Source organism: Poecile atricapillus, chromosome 2, assembly GCF_030490865.1.
Source record: "Poecile atricapillus isolate bPoeAtr1 chromosome 2, bPoeAtr1.hap1, whole genome shotgun sequence".
In the NCBI taxonomy this organism is placed as follows: Eukaryota; Metazoa; Chordata; class Aves; order Passeriformes; family Paridae; genus Poecile; species Poecile atricapillus.
Genome location: NC_081250.1, coordinates 35,678,471 through 35,702,702, shown reverse-complemented (window position 1 = coordinate 35,702,702; position 24,232 = coordinate 35,678,471). Strand labels below are relative to the sequence as shown.

The 24,232-nt window shown below is 40.0% G+C and overlaps 2 protein-coding genes across 5 annotated transcripts; one reads left to right on the top strand and one right to left on the bottom strand.

The window, feature by feature from the left end:
- Positions 1–1,065: 1,065 nt before the first annotated feature.
- OXNAD1 (oxidoreductase NAD binding domain containing 1) lies at positions 1,066–19,924 on the bottom strand. 4 transcript variants are annotated; one of them, XM_058832038.1, is made up of 9 exons: positions 19,804–19,924; positions 14,580–14,745; positions 14,258–14,321; positions 10,907–11,013; positions 7,315–7,456; positions 4,480–4,516; positions 4,274–4,374; positions 2,076–2,184; positions 1,066–1,437 (listed from the first exon to the last, which is right to left on the bottom strand). In XM_058832038.1, exons 2-9 carry the CDS (start codon positions 14,711–14,713, stop codon positions 1,283–1,285), a joined length of 849 nt encoding a protein of 282 aa, XP_058688021.1. In that variant the 5' UTR covers positions 14,714–14,745; positions 19,804–19,924; the 3' UTR covers positions 1,066–1,282. The 4 variants fall into 4 exon arrangements, with proteins under 4 accessions (XP_058688021.1, XP_058688022.1, XP_058688019.1 ...); XM_058832039.1 differs by having other exon boundaries at positions 4,274–4,371; XM_058832036.1 differs by having other exon boundaries at positions 4,274–4,516.
- On the top strand, positions 19,879–22,163 carry DPH3 (diphthamide biosynthesis 3). The gene is made up of 3 exons (XM_058832040.1): positions 19,879–20,011; positions 20,112–20,186; positions 20,621–22,163. The coding sequence occupies exons 1-3, from the start codon at positions 19,904–19,906 to the stop codon at positions 20,684–20,686; spliced, it is 249 nt and encodes an 82-aa protein (XP_058688023.1). The 5' UTR covers positions 19,879–19,903; the 3' UTR covers positions 20,687–22,163.
- The last annotated feature ends 2,069 nt before the right edge of the window (positions 22,164–24,232 follow it).

Here is a 24,232-nt window from a genome sequence, read left to right as displayed (position 1 = left end):
ACCACAGGGCTGTTATGCTTGAAAAACAGTGCTTCACACCAATGTGATTGCAGCAGGCTGGGAATTGGCTGATGGGTTCAGTGTCTATGCAACCCCTAGTCAAGGCAGAGCAGGGAGACACTGATGGCAAGGAACTTGCTGCATTACCTAGTTGACTGTGTTTGAAACATGTAACTCAAGGGAAGGAGCCACTAACAAAGGGAAGGCCTTATTTATCATTTTTACTAATTCAATATTAATCAGTATTTTTGATAATTCTTTCTGATTGAGGTCTTCAAATGTACAACAGAAATCTCTGCCACTTAAGGACTTGAACTGTCTATGCAGATAATTAACAAACTTACTATAGATTTTGTTGGTCTCCAAATGTCTATGATGAGTTTTTCTAAAAGTTGGACAAAGAAGGTTCATTCAGGCAGGGCTCAGGTATTGGCCATTACATTTCCCGCCTTGCAAAACCAACCTTTCAAAAAGACTTTTCTCCAAGCATCCTGGAATCCCCTAAAGCTCTGTACTTTATGAAGCAGGACTGGGGAAATTCCCCATCTTGGCTGTTCCTGGCCACTGCTGCTTTTGAGGACACAGCCCATGCAAGCACAATCTTGGCTGAACAACCTCAGCACCAGCACAGATTCAGAGTAGGAATTCCTAAGACTGCTGCACTCAACACTTTCAACTCAGGGCTAAACAGGATAACAGGATTATGAGAAAATATCTTTGTCAACACAAATGACTTACTTATATAAACCACATAAAAGGTGAGGGGTTTTTTTTTCTGAGAGGAAATGGCAAGAGAAGGAGGTCACAACACAGCAGCTCCTCTTCTATGAAAATAGTAAATGTATTATATAGAACTGGGGTGAGAAGTGTGTACTCACTTGGAGCCGATTGAGAGGTTGGGCCTGAATTATCCTTATAAACAGACCTGGCATTGCTGCACAACTAATTCTTTAAAAGTGCTAAATCAGACACTGAAGGTTTTTTAAAAGCTGACTAAAAAAGCAAGTTTATAATGTGAAAATATGCTGCTACCCATAAGAAAAGACAAACCACCAAAAAACCCAGAACAGTTAATGTCTTTAATATAAAATCACTTTTCTTTCCCCCAAAGCAGCAGCACTGTATTATAGGTGTATTACAGATAAATTATAGGACCACTTTCTTTCATTACTGAGGACATCTTCATTAAAATCTTCCAAATAATTCATAGTCCATTTCTGTACATTTCAGCTTATCAAAATACACTGGAAAAAATAATATTTTTTCTCTTCAGCAGGTGTCACTACCACCACTTCTCAAAGAAAACACAGTTTCTAGGAACACCAATGTTAGTGAGCAGCTTGGACATAGATTCTATCATTGGAGGGGGACCACAGATGTACCATGAAGTATCATTAGATACATGTTTCTCTAGATCCTTTTCAGATATTCTTCCCTCTGACAAAGAAAAAAAATGTAGGAAATGAGAACAAAAATATTAATCATGAAGTCACTTTAAAACTAATGTCTGGTTAGAGGTATTTTAAGCAGTCATTTCTTAAAAATACCTGGCCTGTTTCAGGATAATAGGTATTGAGATTTAGGGCTTCCAAAACCATTTGTTTTTCGGGGGATTTAGATCAGTGCTTGTACTTGGAATGCAGAGGGTATTAGTCACTGAAGAGAAACATGGCTTACAGATAAGTAAAATCCCAAATTCACATGAAAAAAATAGGTATCTCTAACGCAAATACAGCAGACATGGAAACATGCTGAAGTATCTCTTACAAGCCATCAGCTTATCCTTCATCAGTCCCACCTCAAGGAAAGTAAACAACATTTGCTTAATAGTTTCTGGAATAAAGTCTGCAGTGGGAAATATCCATGTAAAGTTTAGGATTAACAGAGGAAAACAAAAACTGCAAAGAGAAAACTTTACCACGGAGCGGAATAAGTACAGAGAAACTATTTAACTCATATCTCATTTTGTGCCTTTAAATGTGAAAATGCTGGGTTACTATGCACAACTTCATCCTGTAGGATGTAATCAAACTTGGGCTTCAGATAGCATCTCTGTACAATGCCATGACATTTACCTGTAATGTGTGGCTGCAGTTCTTTACAGATCTGTGAGCGCTGCTGGGTGACGTGGAAACAACATGTGATCTTTCCAGGAAACGCCTTCATCAAACCAAGAATATTTTTCTGTAATGTTAAACACACTTGCTTACACCACAGGCCATTAAATCAAAGCAGATGTATGCACACAGTCCCAGAACGCCTGTGACTATTACTGGGAATCAAGACTTCGCATTTCAGCACCGAGAACCTGATGAGTGTGATTCCACAGGTGTGACCTGCACGCACACACAGAATTCCCACACTTGGAATGCAAATACCCTGCCAGCTATGTTAGTGGTTTTCTCCTTTTCTGACACAGATGACCATTTGTAAGATTTGGACCAAAGGTCCAGTTAAGTCATTTCCCAATTTCTTCCCCGTATGAATTCTCAGTATGTCCTCCTTCTACTTCCATAGGGGTTTTCCATTTAAAAAAAACAACCTTGCAGTACGTATTTAACATTAGTTAGGAAATTTTTGAGTCTCGTTTGGCTTATCTGATAAGGTCACTAGACCTTTTACTGTCTCATGTTCTCAAGTAAAACCACCTGCCATGTAATGCTAATGTTATTTTTACCAGAGTAGATAGTATAAAGTCATTTTCAGTTCCCTAAGTCACAGCTGTGATAAGTTACCACCAAACCCCCAGCGGCTTCAGTTCAAATCATAGCAAAAAAAGAATGTGTTAGTCAGATGCTGTAGTTAGGTCTGAAATTAAGATTTAGCTACTGTCTAGATTCTGCGTTATAGAGGATTTTCACTGCTGGAATAGACACTCAAATTCTTTAAAATATTCTGAAATATAAATAATTTCCAGGCAAATTTGCTTATTTTGTTAAGTGTTTGCTTGTTAACTAGTTACTACATGGAGTCTGTCCTGGTTTGCTTAACAAAAAAAAACCTGGAAAGATTCTACTTTGTAGAAAATCTGTTCCTAAATCCTTAAAAAGATACGGGATGAAGAGCAGCACATATTGCCACTCCTGTACAGTGTTCCACCAGCACCTCTACTATTGACTTGCTGTCTTTGTACCCTTAATATGCTGTTGCTTCTATTATTTGCACTAAGGGTATTTCCAGTGCCTCAGCCTGTGACCTCCAAACCATCAGTGATAACCCAGCAGGTCCTAGCTGGTCCTCCTGGAGATGGTACACATCTTGCACAGATGTTTGTTGCGACAGCATAAAGGCTGCTAGAGTTCTAACTCCTCAATCCTCTGCACAGAATTGAAGAATTTTGACAGACATATTCAGGATCTGAGGGACATGTAAAGAATGAAGGGAGGGATTTATTTTAAGCACTGTGCATGACACTGTGTTCTCTTCTGTCCCAGAAGCTTTAGTGCAAAAGATCTGCTGTCATAAAACTGCTTAAGTGAATGCCGGGAATGTCAGTACTGGCACTGGAAAAACCTGTGCCTGCTTAGAACAGACTGGGAGATGAGTAGGTGGCCAAAAGGAAGAGCAGATTATTCTGCTTCTAGCAACAAACAAATGACTTTTCAAAGAAAGCAAATATCTCTATATCTAGAAACATGGTAGAAGTACAGAAATAAAACTAGTGATGGATCCTATACACTGTTTCTGGAATCATCTTCATCTTCATCTTACAATCAAAAGCTTTCAATACTTAAAAAACCCATAAATCATTCTGGATACTTCTTTACAGAAGCTCCGCTAATTTGACCCTAAAATATTGTTAATAACCCTTAATGGCTGAGTGTGACAACTGATCTTTAACTGCTGAGCAAATGTTGATGAAGTACTGCACAAGCAGTTTTAAAAGCAGCTATAAATCCTTCATTCATACAATAGTACTTGTTAGTAACTAATGCATTATCAATAAAGCTCTGCTCTTACTTTAGAAAGTATTAGTATATAATCTTTAGTACACTATGATGCTCTTAGAAGATCATAGTAAAATGCAGGGATATAGTAAAATTTAGGGGTAACTGACTTATCAAAATCAATGGGAGCAGGTATGTCCAGTAACAGCCTTAATTTGTACACTGGCGTAAGTAGTTAACAAAATAAACATGGGATTTGAGGCAGATTTTTGTCTCTGTTTGGAAAGTGTCTTACACAGAGACTCTCTTGGAATTTGGTAACATTGATGTGCACACTAGTAGCTGAATAGCTGAGACATGTATTTTTAAAATACGTTTTGATTTACCTTAAATAAGAGTTCGCTCGTATTTTTTGCACTGTAGTACAGCTTCGCTGTTCCCAATTTGTGTCTATTTCCTTTACCCTCTTGGTATCCATGAAGATCTGCTATATGCAGCAGTATAGAAAACAATGGGTTAATTCCAACACCCCCTGCTATCAGCACTAGGTTTACTGGGGAGTCACCAGGCTGAGGATCAAAGAAGAAATCACCTCCCACTCGCAGAGCCACTTCTGAGTCAAGAGTACACTAGGATGGAAAAGAAGATATTTAATTTCAGAACTAAATGCAAAAGTTGAAATATTATTTTTGCATCCCAGCCACAGGGTTTGCTGGGCTGTGATTTTTTAATTGACTACTGAAGAAAAAACAGGACTTTAAAATATACACACATTTCCCAGATACCTGAAGTAACCCAGTGTCTCTAGGGATCCAGTTCTACTTCAAAAAGTTTCAGTTTTATGGTAAGGCAGGATAGTGACTCCCCCTTCTTACCCACATAAGAATTGAAACAGGAACAATTCACAGTTTTCCAACAGCAATATGTGGTTGTGAAAACCCGAGCTCAACATGTGAAATCACACTTTTACCCAAAACCAGCTTCATGCCAAAAAAGGCCTTCCTATGAGGTCACAGAAGGTCAGAGTCAAGTTGCACACACAGGTTTTTCCATCCCCATTCCTTAAAATTAAAAACCACCCAGAAGTGAAGCAAGTATCCACAAGAATATTTCTTGCAGAATCACTTCTGCATTTGCAACTTCAGAGACACAGAAGAAGGGGAAATCTTCTCTCTTACTCTCCACTTGTACATAAGAAATTATTTCCTAAAGAAATGTGCCCAAGCATGTTTTTTTGATACATGGAAAACAAAAGCTACGACAAGAACATCCACTTGGGTCAGTATCTCCTTGGTAAACCAGCACTGCATCCTGCTCTGAAGGGTGAAGCTACAGTACAGAGAAGTCAGGTGAGTTCTTCCACATCACTGCAAGCTGACAGAACAAATAAGAGCACTTAGGCCATAAATAGGTTTTAGAAGATAAAATTAAGAGGCTAGGGAAACCAAGGAAGGTGGGAATGGAGAAGAACAAGCTATAACAACCGCTGAAAAATCAGCTTGGAGAATGAAAACACTTCCTCCAAAGAATTCTTTTCATAGCAGGAAGCAGTAAATTGAAACAAACTGAGTTTCATTAATGAAGGCTGCACAGACAGCTAAGGTCTAAATGTGTAACAATTCCATCAGGAGCAAAAAGGACACCCTTGGATGCAGGTACTGCATAGAACACACAGATTCCAAAGATAGTAAGCATGATCATTAAAAACACAGCACAACAACTTTCTTGCTTTTCTTAATTATGGCAGAACTATTGTCTCTCAAGTCTGCTGTAGGAAAATGAGCATTCATTATCTGAAACTGATTTCTCTCTCCTTTGTGATGTACTCTGCCAGGCTTTCCCACCATGTTTTACTCTGGTCTAGAGAAGCACAAATCCACATGTGCTCCAGATTCATGTGGCCTAAGGAGGATACAGAATATGGTACCCTTTGAGGAAAGGAGGAAAGAAGCATTTTTAGGGAGAAACAATCTCATATTGGCCCCCTTAACCAGCCATAGTTCCTCAAGATTTAACATGGGATTTGGGAAGAATGTCTCTTAACCAGCAGTCTTCCAGATATTTCCATGTGTCCTAGGGTGACTTCCCCTTTCTAGATGGACCCCTTTGGAAGTTTGTTCCCAAATTTGCCCTAAACCAGGACACCATGCTTTGGCCATGACAATGATAACAGTAAATCAGTATACAAGAAAAAACAGTAAAATTCTGCAGTAATACCACGAGAAAGTGTCCTTTAGACTAGTTCATAAACACAGCTCAGGCAGAGAAGTGAAGCAATCAATACATTACATGGATATTTTTTAAAGAAAAGGTTATATCTTCCTGAAGTTATATAAAGTACACGGTGGTAAAAATTACTATTTTATGTACAGTAATATTAACAAAAAATACCTCTAAAAACCACAGATAAAGTAAATTAGTGCTAACTATTCCTGTAACATTTTTAACCTCAGATATCAACTTCCTTTAGGAGCAACTTTTAAACATAAGCACCAGTTTTGTCACCATATATACAACATTTTCGAATTCTGGATTGCTTTTTTTTCTGCTTGTTTCCTAAAAAAAGCATACACTTTAGTTTAGCTAGAGGAGTCCATGTATCCCTGGAGGTTTCTCCATGGTATCAGGTTTGATGTAGCTTACCCCTTAACTAAAGATTTATCCTATAAAATTCCACCAGAAAACTCAGCAAGAAAAACTGATCTACAACATAAAAAGTTCTGAAGGAGTTTCCAGAGACTTTGAAAAGAACAGAAGTTGATAGGACAGATCATTGATGAAACATGTGACTCATTTTGATGAACAAAACACCACAAGGCCAAGTTTCAGATTTTACTTTTAGTATAGCAAAACCCCAAGCCTTGTGTTATGTCTTTATTACAAAAATACTGTGTATTTAAAAGCATAGTATAGATACTCTGAAATGTTTTATCATTTCAGAAAAACTGATCAAAGTATCTTCCTTGACTTCCCTTTAATAATCTACATCTATCTGTGATTCATCAGTGATTCCCAGTTTATATTTACAGAAATAGTCAGGAATTATGGAAGGTTATCAGAGGTAACTTTGTAATGTGTAGCACTCCCTGTTCTCAGGGATGTAAGTTAGAATAGAGGTTTTTCAAAATTTTTAAATTCATTAATTCCAAAGGAGTGACAACCCTTATATACACTAACTTCAATATCACTTTAAAGTAAACAGCATAAGTGGTGTCAAAAGATCACAATAACCATATTTCCATTTAAACATTCAGTTTCAGTCCCTTACTGAATAAAAGGTTTTAAGAATTATGTTGTATCCAAAATGCTTGAAGTGAAACATGAGTTTTGCAGTTAATAGCACAAAGTGGTCCAAAAAAACACACCACCCCCTCTACCTCCAAAAAAAAAAAAATTTTAAAAAATTTTCACAGTTAAATTAATTTACCTCAGTGTGAATCCAGTGAGCAGGAGGATGAACAGTGTGCTTTACTGCCAGCTCTAGTATTCCTTCTCGTTCTAACAGGCCAGGGCTTGAACATATTGAGAATCCCCCAACTACAGATACTCCAGGAATAAAGAAATCAACCCTAAAAATAGATCAGACACAAACGTTTAAAAAAGAAGCCAACAACCCCAAACATGGGCAACAATAGCCAAAGTAATGTGGCTGACTTTGTCTCAATTATCTTTCGTTTACAACATCTTAATTTCTGTAACATAACTTTTCTGTAAAGGGAGGTAACCTTGAGTAACACCATTTCCTCAGAATTATTTTCTTCTAGAACCATGTCATCATGTTTACTAAACTAGAAGGTTTTCAAACCATTCTGCTTTTAGCATTAGATGTCACATCTCACAGCGGACTAGAATTCTAAGTGTTTTAAATAAATTATTTGCATATTAGAACAAAAACATAATTATGGTCTGATAGAGCAGCTTAATTCCCACTCTTTGATGGGAAAATCTTCAATTTTCAAACATAAGAAGATTGGCATTCTAATTTTAGGGAAATTAATTTATATTAAACACTTGCTTTTCCTGGGTAGATGAAGTATCTGAAGTGAAACAAACAGTAGGTGTAAAATTTCCCGTGTAAGAAGTCCACAACTGGCAGCAGGACTGCAGCTCCCTCTGGTGGCAGATATCACTTCTTAGGTTATCAGAAATTGAACTGGAATGAATTCCTACCTTTTTTCTTCCAGCTTTGAAGTAAACCATGCATGAGTTTATACAAATAAGAAGGTAACATGTGGCTAAACTTCTGCAATACCAGCCATTAGAGAATATGGAAGGCAAGCCGTTACTATGTATGAACTATAATCCAGTCTCATAAAAGTAAGGTTTTGATAAACCTTGACGAGGTTTCAAGAAAATTATCAGAAAATTACGAGTTGGTTTGTGATCTATCACTTGAACTTCTCTGTGTTCCATAAATATTTAAATGCTTCTGCTTTCTACAGCATGTAACAAATTCCACATATTTCAAAATAAACCAAATGTTTATAACTAGTTGTGCTGGTCCCCTTAGGAAACAACCGTACTGATAAACAATGCCAAGTACTAGAGAACCGTTATTCAATCCAGGCCGGGGTTAGGCTGGCTCAGTATTAGTTAAGTGAGGATGCAACAAGAAATACAGACTGGCTTCTACTGCAAAAGTATTTTCTTTAAACAGTAAGGCTGTATTCTTCACAGAGACCACAAATGCTTGAGGAAAGAGAGAAGCACTTTGAGTAGATCACCACTTTTTGAAGAAAAAAAATCTTGTCTGCTTTCTCCATGCAAAATTCACCCTTTGACGAAAAAATATCTTACTCTCAAAGAATGCATACAGTGTGATATATACAATAGTGATACAATTTTAAACTTTATGCTTATAATATCTTGATGGTGCATGAAGATACCTGACTGCAAAGGAACACTCTACAACCAAAAAAGTTGAGGAGGCTCTTTTCAGTGTCCTCAGCTTGTGCAGCCCCACTGCCCGTGGGGCCCAGCTTTACTGAGTCAGGCTCTGGGAGCTGAGAAAGGTCGACTCTTGAATTGCAGCGTTTATCCTGCCAAAGAACCTCTCACCATGCTGCTGAAGCTCTTTACCTCCCTCTGGTGGAAAACAACCTTACTACTTAAGATGAACTTAACGAAAAATATGAGAATTTATGCTGTGAAGTCACAATTTACATTCAAGTCAAAATGTTGTCCTTGGCATGTAAGGGAAACCTTATTCATGCCTGGTGGGGAAACACACAAACATTATTGCAAAACCTATATCAAACATAGTTTTTACCTTTCCCACATACTAATGCACATGCATTTTTCTTTCCCAAGTACATAACTATGAGAATTTATTTCAAGGCACAGTTTACTATCTTATAGGAGGCCAGCTCTGATGGCTTGTCTCAGCCATGTTGGGAAGGGTGAGTGGGCTCCTGAAGAAATGTGACAGCCTAAGGGAAAAGAGCAGCAGACGGGAAAAAATGAAAAAAAAACACAAGGAAAGGCACAAAAAAATGTGAACTAGAGATGTCAGGGTGGTTTTTCACTTCCCTCCTTTTAAAACCCACCTAAACCATGTCTTTAGGAAATGAGTAATAATTACCTATTGCTGGAGTAAGAGATGAGAAACACTAAAATCATAAATTTGCTTCCTCAAAGTATTTGTAACATGCATATACCTCAACACTGGTTTTTGTAAATTAAAAGGTGTAACAGCAACAAGTCTCTTCATTATTATTTGAAGTCAGATAAAGACCAGTATCTGTCAAAGTGCTTGCAAAACAAATTCACTTTTGCTTCTGAAAAACTCAATAATGAGAACGCTTTTAGGAAATGTAAACATTTTAGTGACAATCTTTGGCTGTAACATCTTACTATAGTAAATCCCAACAAGTTAGCCTTTTCTGCTCAGGAAAATGTGTTGTTTTGTACTGCTCATCAAAAAAATGCAACCCCAGTTTATAGATACAAGTACAGAGAAGTTGGTGTGTACCTTACAATAGCATTAGAACACTCTCAAGGAAGAAGAAAATGAAGAAGAGTAATTATAATTAAAGCTTTCAGTTTTCAGCATGATAATTTCAAAAACATTTTTGGAGGGTAAATGTACTTTGCAAGTACTGGCAAGCAAGAATTTAATATGAGTCACTGCACATGTGCAAAAACTGCAGCAAATTACTTCACAAACAAATTATTGCTAATCAGCATCTTGTGTTCTGGTTCTAAATTTAAAAGCCAGCATATTACCACTCCATGAGTAACATATGCTGTTAATACCCTATATACCCAGCTATACTTTGATTTCAGCAAACCCACTCTCAGATGGCCAAAGCCAATAAAAAGCTTAATAGCATTAAAATGTCCATTGCCAAAAGCAACTATTCCTAGTTTTAAATTAAAAAATTAGAGGAAAAAAAAAAATTACTGACTGAGAGTATTTTTAACAAGGGTGACAAACATGAAAATCCACTACTTCCTTGGGAAAAATACCTCTGTAAAATTGTTCAAACAAACTGCTAATTGTTTTAAAAGCTTAATAATTCAAAGTTTTTATTTTCAAATTTGCCTATTTATATTAATATATTACTATTAATCTGACCTAAGAGGTTTAATTTTCAGAGTGGAAACTTCAAGACGAAGAAATAAACCAAAACTAAGTAACCTGCAAATCAGCAGTCTCAGCTCCACTGTAAAAACAACTAGTAAATAAAGACAGCCTGCAGAATGAAGTGCAGTGAATTTCAAAGTACTCCTGAAGAAACAATGTAATATAATAAAACAGAGGAAAAACATCAGAATATTAAAACTAAACATTTAAAGAATATGTACTTCTGCCCTTTTAACAGTAATATTAGCATTTTTTATAATGACTATATAAAACTGATGCCAAACATCAGCTCTTTGACAGAGCATCCAATAAGAAAACAGTGTATTATATAAATTAACGACTTCTTCCAAGGCCTAGGGTTCAGAGACCTTTCAGCACTTTGTTGTAGTGGACTTCTAGTCATCACCCCATCAAATATACCAGAAGATCTTACCATTGTCCTGCTTTGAAAGTAAAATCCTTATTTGCAATTGCCAAACGAAGCCTTTTGACTGTCTCTGATTCATTGGTGATTCCACACACTTTTGCTTGTGTAATTACCTAACAAAAGAAAAAGAAGCCATTGTGATACGTAGGTATAATTTGCAGCAAAAACACTCAAGAAGCCATCCATGAAACATCCATCACTTTCCATGGTACCCATGGCATTTCATTACCTACAGCACCAATATGTTTCACTGAGATGATGAAACAGAAATGGATTCTATCCCTGGAAGTGTTCAAGGCTAGGTTGGATTGGCCCTAAGCAACCTGGTTTAGTGAAAGGTGACCCTGCCCATGGCAGGGCATTGGAACTGGAGGATATTTAAGGTCCCTTCAAGCCCAAACCATTCTATGGTGCATTTAAATAGTCACTGAATGGAGAACAGTGTTTGTCCTTGCAATCTACCAGATCTGGCACTTTTTCTAAGATTATAAACAAACTTACTTTATTTCAATTGAAGAGAACATAGCTATAAAGAGATGTGATTGCTAGTTATCACTTATCAGATTCTTCAGGTATCTATACAAGACACAAACTCCTGCATCCTCCAGCAAAACAAAGTAAAAAGATCTCTGATATAAAGACAAAGGACACTTGTGAAAAATCAGTTGCAGATGAAGTCCCAGGGAGAATTCTGGATCTAGATTTATTTAAGCAATTAAATGTATTACTGAAAGATTATGCATTAATGTTAATGCATCAACGAAAGAAAACTAACAAGCCTTGTGTTACTGCATTTACCCCCTACACCCCCATATGACCACATGGAAACCAAGACACAAGGTTTCATGGCTGGTTAACAGAGCAGATTTTGTTTGGCAGCCACATGGGAGGGGATGTCAGAGCCATAGATGATACTACTTTTAAGGAGTTTTAAAAAACAAACAAAAAAACCCCAGACTTTACAAGAAGATTCATTGGGGATGAGCAGCCCATTTAAATTCTTTGATGCCCATCAATGCAACATGGATTTTCATCCCCTCCCTACCCTTCCTTTTCAGGTTTTTCTGACCTATAATTATTAACCTTTTTCCTCTACAAAGAAATCAATGCCCCAGATGAAAAGCGTATTTTCTACACGGAGCAATACACACATTTTGCTGTTAAAAATGCTGATGTCACCACACAAGGAAATACTCAAAATTCCACCACAATTCTACCATTTCTCATTTGTCTAAGATCAAACAGATAAAAAAAAAATTAAGCAACTATGCTGTAATTTAAAACATATGTCAGGAAATCAATTTATTCATAAAGCAACATCTGAACACGTCCCCTGTCCCATTAAACAGCAGGACATTTGCTAATTTAAAATGAAGTAGCATAGATTCCTGTTCCACTTTAGCAGACAGTATTAAATGAGGAATGCAGTCAGTCAAAATTAACAAGAGGAATGTCAGATACATGACTTCAGTGGTTGTTCTAATGGAGGGAGCAGGAAAGGGACATTAAATTTGGATCTTCCTTCACTTCTTCAGTACACTCCTTAATTTGTTATTTGGCTGAGAGACCTGCAAGAGTACTGGAAATTTAGTTCTTAATTGTTATAAAGTTATTTCAAAAATGAAATTTGACTCAGGGTGATCAAAGATGGCCAGTATTCTGGACCATCATAAGGGTATCCAACTGGCCAGAGCAAGGCTGCAGTGAGAGGGAGGAGGACACAGGACTCTGGATTTTGCAGCTGTATTTCAAGAAAGCATTAGTCACTTTTCCTTGCCCTGGCCCTTCACATTATCACTCTTCAACAGGCAATGTTATGCAGCATTCACACTAATGCAATACAGATTTATGATTCTTTCATCTCTTACAGGACTGAAGTGGCCAAATAAGGCAATATTGGCTGAGGGAAGCCAACTGCTGATTATATGGAATTTAAAACCAAGCAGAGGATTTAAAATAAACTGATTTTAAAGTGGTTGGAAATAAAGCAACAAAGAATAAATCAAGCATTAAAAAAAGAAACAGCATAATCCTCTGATATGCAGAGAATGTGCAGTAGCAAGAACTGAGCCCTGCTCTTTCACCTATCTCATACAGCTTCCTTCTCTTCCTTGTGCCTCACAGTTCCCTGCATCAACCCTGAGCTTCTAACACCTCATAAGGATACATTTTCCATGTATTTTTCAGGTACTGCCATTGAGCAGAGAAAGGAAGCAAACCAAGCAATAAATATTAAAAATACCCCCATGACTGCAACACTGAAAAGTGACATCATTCTTTTCATGTCAGAAGCAAATGAGAGCATGCATTGGTCTGTGCCTGTCTCTACATCCATTATGTCGGGTAAACAGGACCCACCACAGCAGCTGGATGTCGACAAACAACACTGATGTGTACTCAGGGAAGAGCTGGCATTAAGTGTAGATAACTGAGGCACAGCTCCATGGTTCCCAAAGCTGGCTCACAGCCCTGGTGACAGGCAGAACCTGTCTGCTGCATTTGTCTCATCCAGCTACAGCCCATGTCACACAGTGCTGAACCTTCTCTTTCGGGGGCTACCTACATATCCCCTGCACCCAGCTTCCTTTTGGGAAGATGTGACTTATTCTCCACTATAGTTCAGGAAAAACTTAGCAGAGAAGGACTTCATGTACACACACTGACAGTTGTGTGGTGTGTTTGCATCTGTGTGCATCTACTTCAGCTTATTACAGAAAGGAAATATCTGTATGAAATACAAGAATACTCTTGTATTCCTTCTTGTGTTCCCCTCTGAACATTATGAGAAAGAATGTTTGCTGCTCAGAACTGAGATTTAGAATAAGCATTTCTGAATTTAATGGAGAACAATGCTCTATCTTATTTGTATTTGTGAATTAAAATAGATACAACTGAAGATCTTCTTTACAGCTATCACCTCTCTTCAAAATGTCTACATTTTGCCTTACTCCTATGTTATAAAAGGACATTTTCACATTTTTGAATCTCAAATCTGAACCAGAATTGTAGAAATCCATAAAAATATGAGAAGTCTGTTTAGAGATGAGGGGTATCCACATGCTTTCATTACTTATTATAATTCATATTTGGCAAAAAATCTATTAAGTTTCTTGTCCAACATAAAGTAAACAGCATCAAATCACTGCAAAATTTTAAAGCTCATTACATTTCACCCACTGAGCACTAAATATGCTAATTTTATACCAGTAACAAATATAAAAAATAAGGAGAAAAAGAAGCAAACCAGACTCCACCAGAAGGCAAAATGGAGTCTAAGAATAAAATACTATTATCCAATATAATTATCTTTGCAGAAAAAAAAAAAATTACTTGCATCCTAAAGAACAGAACACTAACCTCCTGTCGAAAATTATTTGCTGTCCTCTCTAGATGATCCATTTTCCTTTTTGATTTTATTGTGCTGCAAGAAATAGCAAACAAAGATAATTGTCATTTTGACAGCTGTGCTACTGTCCCTTACTGATATGAATTTCTATTAACATAACAATTTACCAGTGTAATCCAGACTACAGATGACATAAATCTAAATAAGAATTAAATATAAATATATAATTGGGAGTTAAAATAAGCATTTATAGGTCTGTAATAATTTGTCAGTCTGATTTTGACTGTGTTACCATGGCATTCTCTTAAACAAACAAGGAAGTGGACAACCTACCCGTTCCCTGTGCAGTAACAAAAAGCAGAGTGTCTCAACACCCTCAATGCAGAACAAGAGGGAAAAATTCTGCTCTGAGCACCTCTCAGTAACTGAGGAACAGTGCAACCCACATAAATGGAAGCATGAGCCATGATGACCAGTCAGTCTTCAGAATCAGTGGTTCCTGAAAAAAAATCATAAATATTTGTTAAATGAAGCATTTAACGTTTGACATGGCTTGTTTTCAGCCTTTATTTCCCTTAAATCAGAAAAGCCAAAGCTCAGCTGGAGCTAAAACTAGCAACAGATAAAAAGTATAATGAGAGGGAATTTTGAAAGCATGAAAGTTTCATAAACATGAGAAAATCTGCATCCTTCAAGTGAAGTGATGTAATGGCCACTCCGAAAGGTGATGGTAACTGAGATTCTTTTTAATAGATTCCTTGGGGCAAATGAAATGACACTGAATGACCAGTGTTTATATATATACATACACAAATATGTATAATGCAACTTTGTTTTAGAACAATTTGGTTGCCAAGGAAAGGAGGGAGCCCTTTTGGTTATTATCTACAGAAATGAAACAATATCAAAGTATAAAAGAATCACTTAAGAAAATATATAAGGAAAACAAGAGAAAGAAAGGATAAGAAGATTGTAGAGAGGAAACATATCACCACCAGTGATCCAGTGACAAGAACGGATTGTTGCAATTTCACTTAGTCAAAGTGATGGTTGGAGACTTGATCCATCAGGGGTTTGGGAAGACCATGAAACAGATTTCAATGGGTTCAATACATTCAGGTGGGAACGCCCAGGTACCTCCCCTGGGGAAGTTTTACACTGTGAATCATGTGCTGTGGTCTGGTGGAAGGCCCCAGAAATGTGTCTGGGGGCACTTTGGGCTCTTTGATGGGCTGTGACATCCCCTAAGCCATGACAGCTGCCTCTCATGCCAGCGTAATTGAGCCAGTTCTGCCCCACAGGAAGGGGTGAACACCTTCAGGCCCAGATGTGAACACGAGTGTCCTGACAGCTCCCCTGGGAGGGGAGATCTACAGCTGGCCCAGCTGTGCAGGGGAGGACACTGGCATGATAAAAAGCATTATCCCACCTCAGCAGCACCTGCTTCTCACTGGCCTTTTCCCTTATCTGGCTCAAACCCAGCTTGTTGTTAAACAAAGGTCAGTGTGTTGTGGTCATCCTCTGGTGGTGGGTGCCCACCTCCCCTGCTCCTGGGCTGCTCTTACGCAGATCAGAGGATTCCCAAACCTCTCCTCCTGCCCTTCGGTCCAGGGGTGCAAACCTGGTCTCAGCAAAGCCCCTGTAGCTTTTCCAAACAGGCAACTGCTTGAGCCATTAACCATCAATGTTTCAGTCTCTCACAAGGGGAAGACCTTGTCAGAGATGATATGGAAAAGGCTGAAGTAGTTAACATTCCTTTTGCCTCAGTCTTTACAGGCAAAGCCTGCACCCAGACCTCTGCTTATACCAGTGGTGGTTGGGAAGGAGAGGGATAAGTAGGAGCAGGGCCAGCACCTGCTGAGAGATGTTGGATGTACTCAAACACACAGAGCCAGATGGGTTACACTCAAGGTTGCTAAGAGACACAGCTGACATGCTTGTCAGGCAACAGTCTTCAACTGACTGGGAAAAGACACGTGCTCATTTTTAAGGGAGGCAAAAAGCACTGCTTACATCCAGCCAGCACCATCTCAGTATTTGGGAAAAAACTCAGAGCTTGTCCCCTTAGCTGGATGAAAGCTAAGAATGTAATCAGGAAGATGTGACTCAGATTTACCCAGGGCAGATTACATTTGATAAATCTGAACAGCTACCAGGACAAAAGGTCTGTTCACACAGCTAAGGAGACAGGATGCAACACACCTTGAGTGTCCTGTGTCTCCTGGCACCAGCCCCTGAAGCACACACACATTAGTAAGCCAAGGCCAGATGGATGTTTGGAGTGGCTGAAAGCTTGTCTGGGTAGACAGAATTGAAGACTTGATGGCTTTAAGGTGCTTCACTCGTTGGCTAGAATAGTAAAGAGTACCCTGGGGCTGATACAGGTCAACATATTTATCACTAACTTGGATGATGAGACAGGTGTCCCAGTTCATAGCATGGTGGCTGAATTGAGATCTTTGAGGTCCCCTCTGGGCCATTCTGTGATCAGCAAACTTGTGGATGATACTATGTTAGCATAGTAGAGGTCCCCTTCAAAGGGGAAATGAGAAACTGCAGGGCTGGAAAGCAAAGATCTCATTACAAAGGTATACACCTGGGACTGGCTTAATCCAGCGTGAACAACTGTCCTGCTCCAAGCAATAGTTCTGACTGGATGATGCTCAGAAGTGCCTTCCAGCCAACCTATCTGCAATTTTAAATGTTCAAACAATATTCATGTATGAAAAATCAAACACTGACTGTGCATTCCCTTTCTAGTGGTAAAGAAAAGGTTCTGGGTGAAGAAGTTTGTAAACTTTAATTAATCCCTCACACTTCCAAGCACCCTACATAATACATCTCTAAAGAGTAAAGAAAGTGGACTCATACGCACTGCAGTGGAAATATGTGTGTGGTGTGAAGCTTCAAAACTGCACACTCAAACAGCTATGACAGAGAAAGATAAACTGACATGCACAACATTCAAGGTTAGTCAGAACTACTCTTCAAGTGTAGGTACAGGTTCATAGAGAGCCAAGAGATACTTCTCATTCCTTGTAAATCTGGCTTTATTTTTTCCTAAAATGGATTAGCATTACTCTCTATCATATATCATCACCTATGAAATTATATTTATTCCCATAATACAGTCCATTGCTTCTTTAAAGCATTAGTATTTTACTTTTATTTAAATATCTTTCTGTGCATTCTTTTAAGGCAAGTAATTTATTTTCAAAATGTTTTTAATTTTGAATCCCTTGAATTGGCACTGGTCCAGCTTGCTGATAACTAATCAGGCCTATACTCTCTAGGATTTCACTAATACCTGCATTGGCTGGTAATCTGTCCTGTTTGTAGTCTTGTGTGAATGAAGGCAGAGCTTCCACGTATTACGCTGCTCAGAAACGGAATACATTTACAGTCACTACTCAAAATGCCCATTTTCAAGCATAAGAAATACTTCCTGCAGCTTTTAACTGTCCATAATTTTTAATAGTTTTTCAGCATTTAATTCCACAGCAGCAGCTTGCAACTTTTAAAAATGAAATTATTTATAAGTCTTTTACCCCCAGTGAGCAAAATTACTTTAATTTTTTTTTCCGCAGCATCACAGAGTACTTAAGAGCATACTTAAATGTTTAAACAGAACACTTTAGTACTTTCTACCTCAAATATGTAGATGCTATTGATAACAGAAGTATTAACAATCTCAAAATATTTTAGGACAACAAAATACACATCTAATGAAGTCTCATTCCTCTACCTTGGCATATTATCTGTAAACACAGAGTGCTCAAAAATCAGTTTCTCAGATTCATGAGATCACTTTATGATCTGAAATCTTTCACATGGTTAAAGACATCTACATGCACATCATGGTTATAGACATCTAAATCTCCAACCAATCTGAAATTCACTATCAATACATAATATTGGAAACAAAAGAAATTTGTTTCAGCCTAATTTTATAGTCACAGCTGAAAGACCCTATTGATACAAGTACTTTAGGGCTGAGTCTCCTAAATTAGAAATAACTCTTGAACCGTAGTTCAAGAAACTTGCTCCATTTATATTATCATCACTTTCTAATCATGAAAAATGCAATAAAAATAATTTGCCATTTTTACTCTGCAACCAATGAATTCCAAAATGTCTTTTAATGAGCCCTGGTTCTCCTCTACCACATACAAGCGTGACTCACGCCTTTACAAAACGTGAACAGCTTTTCCCCCATCTGTCACCTCTGCGATTTTTTCACTCATCCAGCTCTTTGGCAATTCCCTGCCCTCCATGAAGTGCTGTGCTTCAGCTTCCCAGGCTCCTGTCAGGTGGGATGTTCTCCCTTTATTCTCACCTTACCAAGCCGGTGCAGGAATAGCCACTCCAAGTACCCTTTTTTTTAACAGAGGTTGGAAGGGACCACAGTGGGTCATACGGTCCAGCCTCCCTGCTCAAGCAGAGCCATTTGAGAGCACATGGCACAAGATTGCATCCAGATGGGCCTGGAGTATCTCCATTGAGACAGACTCCAGTACCTCTGGGCAATCTGTTCCAGTGCCTGCTCACTCACACAGAAGTCAGTTCTTCCTCACATTCAGGTGGAGCTTCCTGTGCATCAATTTCTGTCCACTGCCTTTTGTCCTAGTGGCTGGCACCCCAAGAAGAGCCTGGCTCCACCCTCTTGACACCCCCCTTTACATACTTGCATATTTTTTTTAAACCTTTGCTCCACGGAGTGAAACAAGCACTACTTTTTCATGACTTCTTCCTCTCTTCACCTACAGCCAACGAGCCATCCATTCTCCATCCCCTCTGATCCACCGGCCCTGGGTTAGTATCTCTTGAGATATATGTCTGCATCTCTTCTTTCCCCCAGTCCCACAGCACTAATCCCACATCACTAGCTGAAGGGAAAACTACTTTTAGTTCACTTGCATCACATTTAAGTGCAAATTACTAGGTAGGTTAATGCAAGAAAGTGCAGAGGGGTCAGCAAGGGTACTTAAGCAGCACAGGAAGTCTTTTTTCGAAAACTATCTCTCGGTAAAACAGTCCTTTAGACAAACGGTCCTTCCTGAAAAACGAGTCACAGAAAACGAAGTTTTTCCCAGGGCTGAGGGGAACACGGTGAGCGCTGGGAGGAGGGCGGTGGGCTGGGGAAGAGGGGCCGGCAGCCTATGCCCAGCTGGGACGAGGCGGCACTGAGGGCAAGGGGCAGGGGAAGCACATGACCAAGGGGCAGGGACAAGGCCAAAGGGCAGGGAAGGGGCAAGGGACAAGGACAAGGTCGCGGCAGTGCCCAGCCGTTCCTCCGCAGCCCCTGGGATCTCCGGGCAGGAGATCAGGGCTGGAACCGGCAGCGCCACCAGCCGCAGAGGGCGGCCCGGCCACCGCTTCCGACCGGCGTGCGGGGCTCCCGCCCTGAGGAAAGGGCGAGCCAGGACGACTCAAACGCGCTGACCCTCAGCCCGCCGCCCCTCACCCTCCTGTCCCCCCCCCTCCGTCCTCCCCACCCGAACCCTCCCCGGGGTTCCACGGTCCCGGGCTCCCCCGGCCCGCTCCCCACCTCCCCTACCCGCCGCCGCATCACGTCACGGAGAGCCCCGCCCGCGTGCCCCGTCAGGCGCCGCCTCTTCCCGTCCGCCCCGTCCCGGCTCCCGCCGCTTCCCGGCGGCATGGCGGTGTTCCACGACGAGGTGGAGATCGAGGACTTCGAGTACGACGAGGAGACCGAGACCTACAGCTACCCGTGCCCCTGCGGGGACCGGTTCCTCATCACGCGGGTGAGGGGCGGCCGGGCAGGGCCGGGGGGGAGAACGGGGTGGTGCGGCCCGTGGGCCGGCTGGCGGCGGGGCCCTGACCGCTCTTCCGGCGCTTTTGCAGGAGGACCTGGAGAACGGGGAGGACGTGGCCACCTGCCCCAGCTGCTCCCTGATCCTGCGCGTCATTTACGACCAGGTGGGTGCGGAGGGAGGGCAGTCGGACGCGGTTCCAGCCGGGTCCCTCCGAGTCCCGGCTCGCCGCCCCGTGCGGGAAGCGCGGGGCGACGTTTGAAAGTCCCTGCTTTGGGACTACATTTGCTGCCTGATCTCTCGTTTTTCTTGTATCCTCCTGCCGTGTTTGGGCTTAGAAAGATGCCTACCTGGGTGGGCGTGGGGTAGGACAGGCGGGACGAAATCAGGGATGTAAATGAAGAGCTCCTGTGGTTGACTCCAGCAGCCCCTGGCAGCTTTTCTCACCTCGTAGGCACGTTATGGCTTTCGTGTTTTGGGAGGCAGATTCGTACCACTTATAACCACTCTGTTTTCTAGCCTGGGTGCATGTCGAGGTGTTTGTGAGTATAGGAGATCCAAAAACAATGTAAATCCTAAATCCCTGCTTGCTCTCTTTAGGAGCAGTTCATGCGGGATGAAGTCGTGGCAGAACCTTTGGCAAACAAGGAATTGGTCAAGTGCTGATGAATGCATCGTGGACTGTGCTGCTTTGGGATGAGAAAGCATGGGGATGGTGACTGCAGAAAGAGTTGTGGTTCTTCTTCTGGAAATGCTTGCTGCTGTTGGATACAAGTGTAATAATTGTCTGTGTTCTTAACATGAATGAGAGTTTGCTGGGACATCAAACACATGAATGTGTTTTGTTCCAAAGGGTTATACTTGAAAAAAAAAAAAAGTTGCTCTATGTATTCCAGAAGGTTTGAGGATTATGATCCTGATTTACCACAAGTCAATACAAAGAAGAGTGTGGAGTTGAGAAATTAGAACATTTAGTCTAGCAGTGGCTTCTTAGCCTGTGGAGAAAAACAGGCTTTATGAGGGTACACGCTAGTGTGAAATGGCTCAGAGAGCTGAAATGTTGGAAGGCGAGATTTAGGAGTCCATAGGACACAGTGCCATACAGAGTTGATACAGTGCAGCTTCTCCCAGGATGTGGCATTGTGTAGTTCCAGCCCATACTGAATATGGGGAGAAAACAAGAGACCCAGAGCCAACATTTACCCAGTGCTGGTAAATTGTCTTTACTCCTGTAAGCACGGGGAAGGTGTGCAGTTGTCTGTGTGTCTGCAGTGGTGACAGCACTTGAGTTGGGGCAGATTTTTTTATTAAATTGCTTCTAACGTTGCTTTGAAAGAACTTGGATAGTTGTTATCAAATGACTCTGCCATAATAGTGATACACTTCTGAGGGTGTTGTGTGAAATAGAGTCAACCTGTTTTTATCCTGGCTACTAACGTGCAGATGGACTGGAACTTGAAGTGGGTTGTATTTTACCCCTATATTATCAACAACTTTGTGATTTGACTGTTTCAGTAGATATTAAATGGGCTGCAGTCCTTTGTGCCATTTGTGTAGTAAATTTCTCAGCCTTTCTTTATTAGATTCTGTCACTTCCTGGATAGGAGATGGATGCACTTCACTTAATTAATAAAGGCATTTTTTAGGGTAGAAAAGAGTCGTGAGAACATACTCCACATTGATTCCAAGACTGCTTCTTAAATTACAAGCCACTGCACTTGAATATTTACTTAAAATTGTGGTCATTCCTGTATTTTAATAGGATTTGATGTCTGTGAAGTTAAATTTGGGGAAAATTACCTGTGAAGAGTTTACATAGCTGTTTTGCTACAAGGCACTAAAGATAAGCAAGTATTACTGGATTCTTACATTTAGTTATTTTTGTTCTTACAGCATTCTGTGAATGTTGAAGATGAGCATTCTAGTTATTTTAAGAAAAGGAGAGAAAAAAGCGCTACATCTAATTGAAAATTTGTAATGCAATAAGCACAACCCAGAGTGGTTTCCATGCCTAAACCAGGAGGTGGCACTCGTGTTCCTTTGACATACGTGCTTAAAGAAAATAAATGTTGTGGTACTTTGGTTAGCTATGCCTTAGCAAATACTTATTTTGACTATTTAAATAAAGATGTTTAAGATTCCATCAGTGGTTATAATGGGCCATTTCTTACTCTGTTTCTGCACCAGCCACGATGATTTCCAGTGGTCTTGAGTTGCTGCTGCTGGGGTGGTGATAGTGGACGTTCTTTAGGCTGGTTAATGAAAATTGTTTCAGTCTGTCAGTAGACACTGTAAAGCAAACTTACAGGAATGCTACCTAAGCCCCTGTTCAGATTTCTACTGCATAAATGCCTTCATGATTTTTCCACAAGTATTCGACATAAAAGAAATTGTAGCAATTTTTGAATGCAGGACCAGGGAATGTATGCTCTGATGTAATGCATCAAAGTAAGTTGCCATGTGTATCTAAAAATCTTTACATCTGTAAAAGTGTATAGATTTTGCAGAAATCATTGACTAGATTTTGTTATATAATGAAGGATGAAGGTCAGGCCCTTTCTTGACTTAGGAAATTTGTGTAGAGGATTATTTGTACTCTCTCTGGTTAAGTTCCTATGTGGTTTTAAAAGCATTAATTGAATTTTACTTGGCAGGTGCCGAGTAAACATGGCATGTAACAAGCGTTTAATTGATTCTTAGTAGTGTTTCCCACTCACCTTAAATACAGGTAATGTTTTTTTTTTTTAAAGTAATTTTAGCGGAATTAATTAGTTGATTTCATCAGTTGGGACTATCATGGCTTGAAGTTTACCTGGTGTGAATAGGGTCCAAGTTACGGAATGCAATTTACACGCAAATTAAAATTACTTGATCACATAATGTCTTAGCAAAGCTTTGACCAAGTGTGTTTGCAGACCTAGATGTTTTTTATTGGGTACCTGTGCAAATCACGTTTGCTTTTCTGGAAGTTTTTTTACAGCATAACAACAGAAAGATGTTGCTGGCTGTTAGAAAAGGATGTGACCGCATTTGCCCACTTAAATTACTTTAAACTCTTGTCTCATTGCAGGGTCTCAAGGGTCTCAAGACTCTAGTTGATGACACCTCCAAAAAGGAGGCAAAACAAGGGTGGGTGTCATGTTTCTGACTTTTTATTGTCCTTTGAGAATCTCAGAGGGACATTTAAAATCTATTGAGCTGTTCTGTTGTTTTCCCTTCTGCTCTCCAGAGAGGAATTCTGCAGCAAGAGTTCATCCTTCATGAAAGCTCAGCGATGCTAAAGCCAAAGGGTTACCCACTTTTGTCTTTTGTTAACTTGTAAGAAGCTTTTGACTCCACTGATTGCAAGTCATGTTTTAAAACTATTCTTTCATACTGTGTAATTCCACACCAGTCAGGGCAGTGTGAGTAACCCATCAGAAATGTCCCTTGTCAGGAATTCAGTCACAAGGTTTCCTCACAGCGCCACAGGCTCAATCCCCTCATGCATTACTTGTGTATTACGTGCTCTTACAAACCAGTAGCTCACTTTTTTTCTCAAAAGGCAATTGTGTAGGACACAAAGAAGTCTTGTTTGCTGCTTGTATCTGACAAGCAGATTGATTGATTATGTGTTTGATTAGGTCCGTGGGTCTGCACAGAGGAGTCCAGTGTGCTGAGAACAGCATCACGTGAACGTTAATGGAGCAATTCAAACTTGGTAGAGACTAGAGAGGGTGAAACAATTTATGGGCAGTTTTGGATACTCAAGCTGTGAAATCTCTCCTACTGTTGAACATCTCTGAACTCCTGTGTAACACTGAGAAGAGACAATACACTCTGTTGCCACAATTTTATGGGAAGAAATAGAAGATAATTTGATCTTCATTAAACTAAAGAGGCTTAGCCTCCCTGATCCATCAGATTCTTGTTTGCATTTCAAAGAAGCTCACTGAGAAGGTCATGTACTTTTGACTCATTGTGCCTGTGTATGTTTTGAATAGCTGCTCTAGAAGTCTGTGACACAGAGCCTCCAAGAGCTGAGGTCATTAGGCCAGTAATTTTGTTGTTGCACTTGTTTCATTGTCCATATATCAGACAAGTCCTAGGGTCCTAGAGGACCTTTATAAGTACCTTGACATATCTTCTCTCCATAACAGTTTTTTTGATTCTCACAGTAACTTTGATTCTCAGCACCCATCAAAAAAAACCCAACAGGCATTCCTTGCAGAA

Bases quoted from the DNA above. Each gene is read 5' to 3' on its own strand.
- OXNAD1 (XM_058832036.1), bottom strand. From the start codon at position 14,713: ATGGCTCATGCTTCCATTTATGTGGGTTGCACTGTTCCTCAGTTACTG. The intron at 14,322-14,579 runs GTAGGTTGTCCA...TATTTCTTGCAG, and splicing joins TGTTACTGCACAGGGAACGG to CACAATAAAATCAAAAAGGA. The intron at 4,517-7,314 runs GTAAATTAATTT...TTTCCATCCTAG, and splicing joins CTCACTGGATTCACACTGAG to TGTACTCTTGACTCAGAAGT.
- DPH3 (XM_058832040.1), top strand. From the start codon at position 19,904: ATGGCGGTGTTCCACGACGAGGTGGAGATCGAGGACTTCGAGTACGAC. The intron at 20,012-20,111 runs GTGAGGGGCGGC...GCGCTTTTGCAG, and splicing joins ACCGGTTCCTCATCACGCGG to GAGGACCTGGAGAACGGGGA. The intron at 20,187-20,620 runs GTGGGTGCGGAG...TGCTCTCTTTAG, and splicing joins TGCGCGTCATTTACGACCAG to GAGCAGTTCATGCGGGATGA.